Source organism: Malaya genurostris, chromosome 1 (assembly GCF_030247185.1).
Source record: "Malaya genurostris strain Urasoe2022 chromosome 1, Malgen_1.1, whole genome shotgun sequence".
NCBI classification, from domain to species: Eukaryota; Metazoa; Arthropoda; class Insecta; order Diptera; family Culicidae; genus Malaya; species Malaya genurostris.
In genome coordinates, this window is record NC_080570.1 from 19,858,326 (window position 1) to 19,871,909 (window position 13,584).

Sequence of the window (13,584 nt, forward strand, 5' to 3'; positions counted from 1 at the left end):
GTAATTTGTACTCACTTTTGCTTATTTAGTTCAAATGTAAAAAAGTAAGTAATATTGATTTAAAAGAGTGAGTAGAGTGAGAGCGAAATATCAGTGACATTGATTTCACAACTCTGTTTGAAAGTTGAGGGTTTCGGGTATCATTTTATGCAAAGAGTTGAGTGATAAACGTGGAAACCGTTTTGTAATTAAGAGAAAGTAAACAAAGAGAAACTGTCACTTGCTTATACGCCCTAAAGAAAAATCAATCGAGGATTTAAAAAGTACGTCAATCAAAATTACAAACCGTTCAAAGTTCTGTGCGGAATTAGAATTAAACTCTTGTCTTCACGCTCAAAAGTGATGAAACGGTGTTCAACTTTTCTGAAAATAGAACAACCTGATATTGTGTATTTATACCACTGGAAATCGGAAATCGTCATCATCATCATAAACCTGAATACAATTGAATTGTGATACTTTCTTCGGAGATGTTGGTGAAATTCTGCAATTAGCATTACGATGAACTCTTTTCGTTATGCGTTAACACTTAGAGTTTTGAATAGATTTAAAGTAAATTTCGCATACACTTATATCAAAAGGGATTGTATTTTAAACCGTATTTACAGCTTTTCATTCGGAATTCCATTCGGATATCATAATGAATTCCGAACTACAATTCCAACTACCGTGACGACAATCGATTCCGAATGAATTTCGCCTCCAACCGGTTAGCTCGGAAATCTATCGAAATTGAGTGCGGAGATGCGGACTGAATTGTCAGTTCGTTTTCTTATCTCCCGATTTTGCACGAATTCTATTTAAAGTTTATTTCTAAATGAAAAATTTATATAACTGTATCTATTTAAATCTTCAAGTTTTTCGGATATAAAGAAGTAGTAATTAACCAGTTCTTAGAATTCCAGCATAAACTGTTGGAATTCGCTGGAAAATAACAAAAAGGCCTACCTTAGTCAGCACCATCCATTCCTCTAGCTGTAAGGTAATAAAATGGCGTAAGTCGCCTAACTTTTACACATTCATAAAATGAGCGAAATATCAGTGACATTCATAATGTCACTGGGCTGATCGAGGACCCAGAAACGAGCAGTCGATTAAAAATTCATTGGTCATTCCGTCGATAATGTGGCATATGTGTATTATGTCGTTTTCGTTTTTAAATTGCACTACACTGGTGTAGCGAAAGCTGCACTGAAACCGTTCGTTTTTACCAATTGCACTACACCAGTGCTACACTTTTTCTGCACCGATACCACTGGTGTAGCACTCATCAAAAGTTTGGTGTAGCTCTGTGCAATGGAATCGTGTATTGTAGTCAATGGTTACTGTTTATGTTTTCGTCATTTTTGTTCGTTTATTCATGCCTCAGTGTAGCACTGCACCGGTGTAGTGCAAATTAAAAACGAAAACGCCATTAGTAACATTTTCTGCCACAGCAGTGTTACTGTGATGTCTCTCGTGAATCGCAAGAGTGATCCATATCGATATATAATATATTTGCTAATGGTCTTCGAACGTTTGTATGGTTTTCAACGTTCGTTGTGTTATTCAAACTAACTTCCGGAATAATAAACATCACACTAAATAAACCTCAAAACAGTGTCACAACCGGCACAGTTCCAACTGAATGTTTCTGCCGTTCACTTCCTTTTGCTCAATTTCAACCATCATCGGACCAAGTGGTTGATAACTTCCTCACTTCGGTTGGATTGTTTTGCATCATGAATGAGTTGGGTGAAAGGAAAATCGCGAAAAAAAAACAACAAAACTTTTGTGCGGTTATCCATCGAGTCGTAAAAACAGTTGGAACCGTATTTGCATCGAACGGAACTGTGGATAAGATCCCATCATCCGTATTTCATCATCGAACTGTGGCGGTTACAGCAAATCATCAAAGTTGAAATATTGGCAAACAAGAAAAACTTTCGTCTATTTAAAAGTGTTCAATTTCGAGTCATATACATTCAAGCTGTCAAAGTACGTGTGACACTGACAATTGTTCAACCCCTGTCTGGGGATGTCGAATTTTTTTCAATAATCGAGTAAAATTTTCAAACTAATCCATTAAATTTTAATCGATTATCAGCATTATTATCTGATCACTTGATTAATTATTAAACTCGAAATTTTCCGAATTACTTGATTAGGTTATATTTGTGTCTAAACAATCAGTCCAAGGTCGAATGGGTCTTCGGTGTAGGTATTTTTTTTTTCAAATAACAATGACAATGCACTTCTTCTGGACAAGTCAATCTGGTTAGCCAACTACCAAAGTATTGCACACCTTATACGCTATACGGGTAAAACCCAGTGACTAATGTCGCTAGTAATAAAACAAACTTCAGCATCCAACTAATCGGATTTTCTGTATCACAATGGGTTTTAATTTGACACCATGTTTACTGTCATTGGCATTAGCGCTGACAGAGCTTTTGCTAAAACGTGGCTACTTCGATCGATTCAAACTTTGAATTCTACGAAAGCTAAACCGATAGAGTGTTGACTGTTCGTTCGTGGACAAAAATGGACTGGAAAACCACGTGCAGTGCCGCTCAATTAATTCGGTTTTCAAATTGAAAGTTTATTATCTGATCGTTTTGCTCGCTTTACGATTAAACGAAACGATTGAAAAATTCCACGATCCTCACAGTCTAACACGCGTTTAAAGTCGATTTCTGATGATTCGATACCCGTCATGCCAATTGTGAGTGGAATCTATTTTTCGGTGGAACACTCGTCAACATTGAGATCGCTGGCTGCTTATTCATAACCCGACCAACGGAATAACACTCGAATCGGTTGAAGCGGTTCGGAGGTAGCGAAATTTTTAACTCAAAAAAAAAACAAAGTATGTATCCCGCAATTTCTACTGCAGACCGGTCCGACCGGACTTGCCAATCATCGGCGTTAGTTCGGCGGGCGAACAATGTCAGAAAAAAATAGCAATTGCGCTCACTGCAAATTGCTAAATTGCTTTATTTCGCCTTGGTAAAAACCACTCTTGTATTGGCAAACCGGTCATGGTATTCTCTAGCCACGGTGGACCACTTGTATACAGGGGTAGGTGTGAGCATTGAAGAATTTTACGGCACCGTGTACGTTTTTTGGCGTTGTCATTCTTCGCCTTGCGATAATCGGATCGTCTTAGGTTGTTCCGAACTGAGGGAGGGGAAAATCACAACGCCTACCAGAACCGTAAACAGCCTATTCGACGCATTTCGTCATCTCTTCAATTCAGGAAGACACACTTAAAGTTTTCCATTAACATCAGGATGTTTTTGTTCGGAATTAGAGCTGATGTTACATGATTTTAAACTCTGGGAAGTTCAGGGCTCAACCTTCAGTTCTAGCGTAAAAATATAGTTTCCAACCACAGCGCAGCTCTTCATCGAAGACTCTTGCTCGCGGTTGAATGAGTCGTTGGCATTTGAAGTTTCCACACAAGTTCGTGAGAAGGTCGCCATTCAATTTAACTGGCTTTTGTCGCGGTTGGTTTACTTCAACACCCCGATCAGGCAGGGCGCTGGTTGAAGGACTACCGATTGGAACTATAGATTGAAGCCGGTAGCCACAACACAGATCGTCTGCGAGTGAACAGAAGCAAAATAATGCCGCTAGTCCAGAAAAATAGTGGACTCGGATCGATCGAAACCACTAGAGGGACATAGAGAAACTGTTGACCGCTTAAGTGCAAAGTCTACATTCAAGATCAACCGGTACGTGCAGGTTGCTACGTTCTACTACTTGCCTCGATCGACATTTACCATATTGAGCGGAAAAAAGTGTATTTAAAAACTAGTTCCGATCGAGATCTTGTCCTTCTCCCTCCAGCCGGTTTTGACAGCTGTATTCACCACCGGAGGTGGAAAACCGCAGAAAACGTCTCAAGTGCAAAATTTTGCAACGCACTCGGTACCACACTACTGTTGATATGGTACCGTGAAAGCATCGGTGTGCGTGTGGTTTTCGGGCTGCACGCATATCGCGCCACTGCAGAACTTGTCGTCACTTCTCGGCGTCAATGGATGCATACAATTCACGTTCAAGCATTTTTATTATTATGAATATTAAATCGAAATGAGCAATGCCTTACCAAAGATAAATAATAAAGACATGTATGTGCCTACAATAATTTATAAAAAACCTGGTTCGTACTCGGTACTTTCTAAAATGACCGCACTCACCGCTTGGTGGAGCGCGAGGTTAATTGCATTGTTATTATTTCGATTAAAGTGTGCCATGAGTAGAGCAGCATCAAATGTCAACATTGTCACTCATTTCGATACCATAATATTAAAAGACAATTGTTAAAAATAACCAACAAGATAAGCAAAACAAATCGCAAAACTAAAAAACGGAAAAGCACGAAAATTGATTTTTTAACATTTATGCAATCTACTCTGAAATCTATCGGAAATCTGCTGTGTTAGCACTTGGAATTCCAAGCCTTACGAGCTACCTTTACTTCCAACGCGAAAAGTATACAATGTAACTCCCATTTAACTGCTATGATTCATATCTGCAGTAAACTGTCCTCTCGCTATTAATTTAAATACACGAGAGATCATGGTGTTAGCTGTTAGATCAAAACAAACAAAATATAAAGTGTACCATGAAATCTCAATATAAACAAATGAGCTAACGAATCGAAAGGTTCTCACGGTTTGACATTTGTGTTATAAATGTGATGATGGGAACTCAACAGTGCAACTACCATTGTTGCCAGTTTCATGGAGGACCGTAGATGTGCGCCAAAAAAAGGTCGTGACTGTCATGTCTGGAAATTCGTTTGTGGCCTTACTGCCGGAATAGACAGATGTCAGAATAGTGCTGCCAGAATTGGTCCATTCTTTGACCGATCATAGTGCGCATATTCGTCTATACTTCATAATGACTTGGTTTTCGGCGAAATAACTTTAGAGAAACAAGAGTACATTGCTTTTACCCGTATTTTTATCGAGGTGCCAGTAAAGATTTGGCCGAATAGCTTAACTTTCTGCTGACCATTTCCGCGAAACTGAAATTTGTCATTCAAAGATGTCGATGTTTTTTTTTTCAAAAATACTCTATTCATAACTGAGATAGTAATTGAGTACTCGGTTGTATGGCAAAAATAAATTTAGTTAGGTATATTTATGATATTTAAGTTATCGATTCCAAATTCTCGGTAAATGTCTCATTTTCAAGAATGTTTCCGGAATAAAGGCGTCCTCAGCGCAAAACCGAAACTACAAACGAAACTACGTTATCTCAATCGATAATCTCCGGAAAATAGCCTTTGTTGAAAAACGCTAAACCAGTTTCCTCCGTTACTGCTTGATGAATCTTCAAAAATCAGAAAAATGTTCCAAACTGATATTTCTCTTTTGAATTTCCTCTCAACCACTGCGAAGAAAACTTCTTCTGCGTTTTTCAACCATGGTCGTTTTTTTAAGATTGTAAATTGTGCCTTAAAATTGCTTCGGGACTTCCCGACAGAGAATGTCATCATATTAAAGGTTGTATTTCTACCGGATTGTAGCCATACAAGACTGACAGAATTGTTTCGAATCGGTTGGACATTCCCTCTATCTATGGTCGTCTTTTGCATTAGCTGCATTAGAATACATCTTTATTTCTTGAAAGAAAAATACCGACATCTTCATCTAATAGTACGATTTCCCTATTTACCTGGTCGAAGAATTTCTCTTTACTTTTATTCTCGAAGAATTTCTCTTTACAGAAGTTTAATGAGGAACTACGAGTTTGCAATACATGTCCAACAAGAGAATGCCACAATTCTTCCTGCACTGTTTTGACAACTGCCGAATTCCAGCCAAGCTTGTGTCGGCTGCCAGAATTCTTCTCAAGCGGCCTTCTCAGCAGGCCGTTCATTTTTGTTGATTTTTGAGCGCTTGTTGAACGACATATTGCACAAAATATTCGTTCAATTTGCTGAAACGGTTTGTTGTTGTTTTTTCTCTTGCAAAAATAGTGTGAAAATTAAGTGTTACTTTTACATAGAAAAAAAATTTGTTGTAATTCTATGTGAAGTAGAAGTATTGTGCAGGTATGTATTGTTAGTTTAAACAAATAAGATTCAACGTATTGGACCAATGAAGGACCACCGTTGAACGTTTTTTTCTAAGTGGGGGGGATGGTCACTCCCACTTGTACACGGCGGGCAGATTTCCACTCAGACGGCTGGCAGAATTCCGCAAAAATGGCTGGCAACAATGCAACAACAGTTTCCGTCAGAGAAGCCTAGCGGCTATTAACGATTCTTTTCTGTCAGATTCTTGCCATACAAGATTGGCAGAACCGTTTTGAATCGGTTCTACATTTTAAGTGTCTTGGTTTTATTTTTTCAATAAAATATACATATGGAAGGCAATAAGTTATTGCCTTTCATATATACTAGTCATGGAAAATGTTATTGCCAATAACATTGCTTTCTCACTACCAAACATACCCATATTTCAATCTCATTTACCTTGTCTCAAGATTCGTTTTTTGTACGTACATACGGGATTGACGAATATCAAATGAAGTCGAATAAAAAAAAATAGGAGGAAAATAAACAAGACACGTACGGCGAGATAATGACGCAATTTCGCCTGGACAATTTTGACAGCAGCCGGAATGTAGCCGACCTTCTGACAGTTGCCAGAATTCCTCACAAGCGGGCTAGCACTAGCTTGGCTGCCAGCGGGTCAAATCAGAGTTACCATATTCACAGATTTTTCTGTAAAACCACAGATTGTTTGCTTATTTTGCCACACAGATTCTGTGTCAGAGCACAGGTTTTTTTCAAAATTCACCGATTTGTTCATGAATATTTCATAAAAATGCAGATTTTGAAAATGTTTATCACAGATTTTCACAGATTATGATCGAAAGATTGCAACACAGATGGTGCACAGATTTTTCAAGTTGAAACACCGATTTTAAAATGGCAACTCTGCTGCCAATGTCTGCTAGCCATTGTTGCCGGCATTATTCCAATATTCCGGGAAGAGTCTGGCCCAGAGAATGTTGCTATATTAATGGTTCCATTTCTACCGGATTGTTGCTATACAAGACTGCAAGTTCACTTCGACTTCAATACGAGCTGTCAAAAGTTGGGTACTTGTTGACTATGTCTATTCTTATGTCGGCAGTTCACTGATTTCCTTGAAGTGGAGTTCACATCAACAACATTATCAAATTTGACGCCTGTGCACTAATTGCGAGGTACATTGAATAACTCTCACACTTTTATCTGAATCTTTAAAAAATGGGTAATTTTCTACCCTGTTTTGGTTAGTTCCCTAATTTGTAGCTAAGTAGTTAATCACCCATATTTTGGCACATATACTCATTATCCATTATTAAAACAAAATTACCCAGTCTTTCTAGTTTGGTTATTGATCAACTAACCTGTATCCTCCCCCTGCTACGGAAGCTGTTTCCTGAAACTGACGCATTTTGTTTTGGTGGCGTTGTTGTCAACAATATGTTAAGCTACGTTCATACCATACAATCAAACCACACTGGTGTCAAAAGTTAATTTCTTCAAACCCAATATAAATATAACTTTTGTCTAGTATTCTCTATAAAACAAGTAATTTGATCTCTGTTCAAATAAGAAAAAGAAATTATGGTTTATTATAGTTTGATAATATTCCATCGAAATCCTTTCCTTATGTTGGTGCAACAGTATGAAGAAAAACACAGCATTTGACAGCGAACTAGAACCAAAGCACCAACATTTTCGGCTTCAAGCCAATTGTATACAAATGACAATCGTGCCACCGGGGTGAAAAAATCAGTCTGGTGAAAAAATCAGCTGTCTGGTGCCCATGGTTGCCAAGCCAAAACATCGATTCGAGGTTTAAGGGCTAGTCAGAAAATTAACAATTGAGGCAGGCCCGTACCCAGGATTTCATTTCGGGAGGGCCCCAAAGATTAAAAAATAATGTTACTGAAGATTGCTTATGTACGCCAGTGCGCCTCCCCCCCCCCCCCTACTCCCCCTCTGGGTACGTGACTGAATTGAGGTCTTTTAAAAGCTGCAGGTATTTTTGTCATGCTGATTTTAATTTTAATTCCTTTCTAAGCTCCCTGAAATTCGTCAAAACTTTTTTGATATGAATTAGAATTAAACAAAGTTTAGAGTGATTTGCTTCTTGTGTGGGACCATAAAAGTGTAACTTCCAATAAACTTATAGAAACGGGATCGGCTTGAAACCAAAATTTAACGTTTTGGAAACACATTGATTTGGTTTTATATTAGGTAGTGCGACGATCTATTCATTATCGGATAAAATGTTGCCAGTTGGACATATTTGTCCTTCACGAATCGACTTTAACTTTATATTGAATATGTTTTGTTCGAAAGGACAGCCAACGGACTCATATGCAACAACTAACCATGACAGGATCCGGAAAATGTCAAACTTTTGCCAACTTTACTGGTAAGAAAGCTCAGTGCCAGCAATATCGTAGTACTAGCCATGTAATTATCTTGTATTCGAAACCGAAAACGAAATTGCCTGGTTTTAAAACGCTTTTGTATCTCGCTCGTTACGTTTAGTCGAATCCTGCCTTAAAATCAGTCAAGCCTTTGGAGTGGAATCCTAAAAATATGAGTTCGGAATCATTTGATTCAGATTATCTCGGTAAATAAGATGGTCCATTATTCTATTGTCCCATGATAAAAGGGCATATCTATGAATGAAAGCTTCTCGTTGTTTACCTTATCTTGGCTCTACTAATGAGCCATTGCAAAAATTTCTTCTAAGTTTCTAATATAAATCAAAAGGTTTTCACTTCAAAGTTATGCTTAGAGTTTTAGAGCGTGCAAAATAAAATAACTCCAGTAATTCACGTGTTTTTTTTTAGAACGGCTGATAAGCCACCTGTCAACATTCACTTGAAAGAGTAATTTCGTATGACTCGGCACCCGCTGAAAGTAAGTCATAAGAGTGAACGGCAGAGAAAAGTTTTCTCTTTCGTCTGGTGTTAAATTTAATACTCTATATTTCATAGCTCGCTTGCAATTTCTTTCGAAAGTGGAAGTTGACAGGTGGCTTATTAGCCGTTCTTAAAAACAAAACGCGTAAATTCTTGAAAAAAAAACTGTCATTTGCTGCTAGGCCCTTTTGTCGTACGACTATAGAATTTATCATTCAATCGAATTAAATTACTGAAAACTGTTACTAATTCGAGAATGCGAAGGAAACTCTATCAAAGTATTTTCAATAAATTTCTATCAAATGAACAGGCAGGCTGATGTGCATAGGTTCGTTACAATTGTACAAAAAGACAAACATCTTCCACAGTTAGAAATGATACGACAAACGGAAAGGTTTTATAAGTTGTCATGGTCCGAGACTTCCAAGATTTTAGGAATAAATATTAGAGTGTTAAATAAACTACTAATCTTCTGCGGTTTACCAAACATTCGTTCTTCACTTAATATTTAAAAAAATTCGACCGCATCTAACTCTCTCATGAAAAGACGTTACTCACAACGAGTTATCAACTGACAGTACAGAAACAATTGCTTCCGATCGAAGTAGGCCTACCGATCATGAACTAAAGTACACCCTTTCCGTCCAGCTGATGTGGCCTACTGTGCGGGAAACGTATGTTTAAATCTGACCCACTCGAGTCATGTCATTCTGACTAATGGTAACGAGTGAAACGGAACCAGAAAACTCGTCTGAGACGAAGACAGAACACAAAACCGATTGTAATGAGATTTAAATGTTGTGATTAGTATGCAATTTGTGTTGCCACCACCCCCAAACGTCGTCATGCGGCCCCGCAAAACGAACAACAGGCGAATCCTTCGCCATAGATTCCTGTTCTCTCGTTGGTCTCTCTTTCTCTTTCCGATTCGACACCGCCCGTACGGGTGTTCCTCTTCAAGAACGTGCTGCGATTCTCCGCTCTTTTCTGTCTCGTCGCCGATCGTCGAAGACTTGTGCAATTCCTTACGCGCGCACAAATCAAGGTGGCGGCACACAAACGTGAGAGCGACTATTCTCGCTGAAACCGCGACCGAGAACAGAAGTGTTGCAATTTTGCGCTAAGAAGACGCGATCATTAGTTTGTGATCGGTGCGCGGTATATGCGAAAACTTCCCGAGAACACCATCCGAAAAGTGTATGATCGAGTGTTTTGCGAAAACCAAGTGAAAAACGTGTGCCAAGTGGTGAAAGTCAGCTAATCGCCGAGATTTCCAATTATTCCACAGTTCAACTGTCATCTAGTGCCAATGTCAGCGGAAAATAAATCAATTAGTGTAGTTCGTAGTGAAGTGGTGTAGTGTATTTCCGTTCCTAACCCCAACTGAAAACCCCTTTACTTCTCCAACGGATGACTATTTAGAGTGAAGAAAACAAAGAAGAAAAAAGCAAAAAAAAAAAAACAAACTGACGACACTACAGTGTGCTTGAACAAGCGAACCTTGTACCGCACACGGTCACCTGTGGCCGGTTTATTTCGGTACTGTTGTTGCTTGTTTACCTTTGGCTCCGAGGGTCGTTCGTTCCGTCAGCTCTGGGTAGTGCGACCACAATCGCACATATCTCTATCGGACCGAACTAGCGGCGACACGTGCCTGCAATACATGACAAAATGCTAATAACGTAAGTATTTATTTGGAAGTTGCATTCTTTTTTTTCCGTTTTTGGACTATTTGGGCAAAGTTGACGAATCGATGGATGATTCGTGTGACAGCTCAAGCTTAAGCTGAACATTTGATATATTTTTACCCATTTTTGATACCAATATTGTTGACTTCTGGCTTTCCGTTGTTGATTTGACTTTTGCTGTACACGCTCTTTGAACATAACTCATGGTTTGAGTTGCGATTACTCAAATTCATAAACTGAAGTAATATGTCAAAATTTTTGTAAAATTTATTCAGGCCATGAGTTTTCTCGTATTTATTCATACATTAGAGTAAGCGTTGAGTTTTCAACCATTCGAGTGAAAAAAATACTTCTTACAATTCAGTGCGTTTTTATTCTCGAAATTCTTACCGAATTTAAGGATGCAAGAATACGTCGTTTTTCATTGCTGTTTCTAGATCCAGTTTTGGAAACCAATGAACATTTATCATAGGTGTTTTCAATAGAAATTTTGTGGTTTCAGTCATGCTAAGTGGGAACCCCAACAAAAGGATATCAAAATCATTCAATTTCGACTCCAAACCTGTCAAAAGAGACCGGGTTTGAATAACATTTTCGTGCTTCCCCTTTCAAAAGAGGGAAACATAACTTTGTATATAAGCATTAACGTAGATGAAATTCTTTATTTTGAATGTAAGGAACTCAAATTTTGAGTTAAATACACTCAAACTATTTTTTTTCTAATTTTGAATTAAGAAATACTCAAATTTTGATAGCTTTGTCCCTTAACTCAAAAATGCGTTCCTTAACTCAAAAAGTACGTGTACTTTTTATGAATTTGAGTGGTGTGTCACTCAATTTCTAGTGATGTTCAGTGAGGGTGTAGGAAACGTAGTTTGCTTTGATATTGGTAGGCGGTGAGTTTCAATAAAATTTTGCTCTTGAGCATGCAAACCGTTTCTCTCAGTGTGTACACGTAAAGTGACTCAAATTCGTACCAACATCGGATCTACGTCGGGCCAAAATCTAAAAATTTGGCTAAACTTCCATTGAAATTCTTACTGGGCAGCGATTTGTGAATTCGTGAAATAGAAGTAAGTTTCAGAAGCCTAAATTCTGATCATTCTGAATGTAACGCTGGAACCAATATAGACCGATTTCGCAACATTTTCTTGGATCATTTAGTTTTTTTGACAAGCTGTATGATCATTGTAACAAATAAACGTCCAACGCGAGTTGCAAGGAAACTAAAGCAATTATTTACAGCTAGATTCATTCAACGAACTCGACATATAGTTGCAATATTTTCGATGTAAGCCATTGGAACGCCGTAGGACTAGTTTTACGGGATGATTTCGGACTTTTTAAATTCTTTATTATTTGCTTTTCAAGATAAATATTACATGCGTGTAGAATACTTTTGCTTTGAGTAGAACAGCATTAAATTTTTCTAATAATTTGCAGAAAATTCAAAGAAACAGAAAACAAACCGTTCCAAGTTACTGAACGAACAGCTTTTCGATGAATTTCTTCCAGTATGCAGTTTACCAAATGCTGAAAAAATTTACATTCTGATCCCACTCTCAAAGGAAGAGAGAGTGGAGGGTGGGCTACTACTTCGAGGGGAACGAAAGAGCTTTGGAAGAATAAATAAAAGAAATTTTGTTTTGGAATTATGAACAAAGTTTTATTATTTCTTACCCACAGCAGTACTGTGATTTTCAGAATGCAACGGAATCGCCGCAGAATAGCAAAAACATGAACGTCAAAATCACAGGTGCCAGAATGCAAATTTGCATGTAAATTTGCCGATTTCTTTTGTAAACAGACTCTGCAATTTTGCAGACTTTTTACAGGTTTTTGAAACTTTTATATCCCACTTAGAAAAAAACGTTCAACGGTGGTCCTTCATTGGTCCAATACGTTGAATCATTGGTCCAATGAAAGTCCAATCAATCGTTCAACGGGAGGCCAACACGGGACCTTCGTTTGTCGATTTTGAAACAGACCGTTGAACCGAATGCCATTTTTTTCGTTCAACAAACCCGGCAGACAGAGGTCCATTATTGAGCCATTTTTAACATGAGGAGTTGGAGCCCCGTTAAACTAGTTTTACTGCAGAATTTTTGAAGTTTTTTCAACTTATTTGTTTAAACTAACAATACATACCTGCTCAATACTTCTACTTCACGTAGAATAACAACAAATTTTCTTTCTATGGAAAGTTAACACTTAATTTTCACACTAGAAACAACAACACTTCACACTAGAAACAACAACAACAAATCGTTCCATCAAATTGAACGAATATTTCGTGCAATATATCGTTCAACAAGCGTTCAAAAATCAACAAAATTGAACGGCCTGCTGAGAGGGATACAATCGTCAAATTTACAGACTTTTGAAATCGCATTGGGATTCTTGTTGTTGTTTTTTTTTCGTATACTTGTAAAATTTTACACTTGCATTGAAGGATTTCTAGTATGCAAACTTGAAAATTTTACCTGGCATCTCTGCCAGGAGTTGGACAGTTGTTTTAACCCCTTCCCTGCCTATTGTACTGAAGTTCACAGCATTTTTATATCAAGCTAATAGACAAAAAAAGTCGTTTGGTGGATTAAAAGCAATTACAAATTTAAAAGGTAATATTCTCTAGCTACAAGAATTATTTATTTGTACACTAAAAGCATCAACAAATCAAAGACGACCGAATATTTAGAGAAGACGATTTAGAATTTGGTTACAGGAGTTTATTTTTAATGTTAGTATTGATAATGTTTCGAGTGAAGCACGAGGTTTTAAAGACAGAGACGTTGATCATTACCCCGTATCATTGTGTAATTATTCTGGCTATAAAAACATTATCATAAAACGGTCAATTTAAAAAAAATGCCTGGTTTGGGGTCTCGAAGAGGTTGAACCGATGCGAATGACAGTTTCGCTATCTTTGCGGCATTTTGTCGCTATCTTGTCGCATCGCAAT

The 13,584-nt window shown here is 37.8% G+C and overlaps 1 protein-coding gene across 3 annotated transcripts in view; it reads left to right on the forward strand.

Annotated features, from left to right (window-relative positions):
- The window catches only part of LOC131434355 (ABC transporter G family member 23), a 129,564-nt gene that overhangs the window by 77,592 nt on the left and 38,388 nt on the right, over positions 1-13,584 (forward strand). The window contains exon 2 of one of the 3 annotated variants that reach the window (XM_058601029.1): positions 10,223-10,616. The exons of 1 other annotated variant lie outside the window; for it this stretch is intronic. In XM_058601029.1, the coding sequence (XP_058457012.1) occupies positions 10,606-10,616 (11 nt within the window). In that variant the 5' untranslated portion in view covers positions 10,223-10,605. The remainder of the gene's footprint in view (positions 1-10,222; positions 10,617-13,584) is intronic. One more of the 3 variants, XM_058601037.1, reaches the window with a different exon arrangement.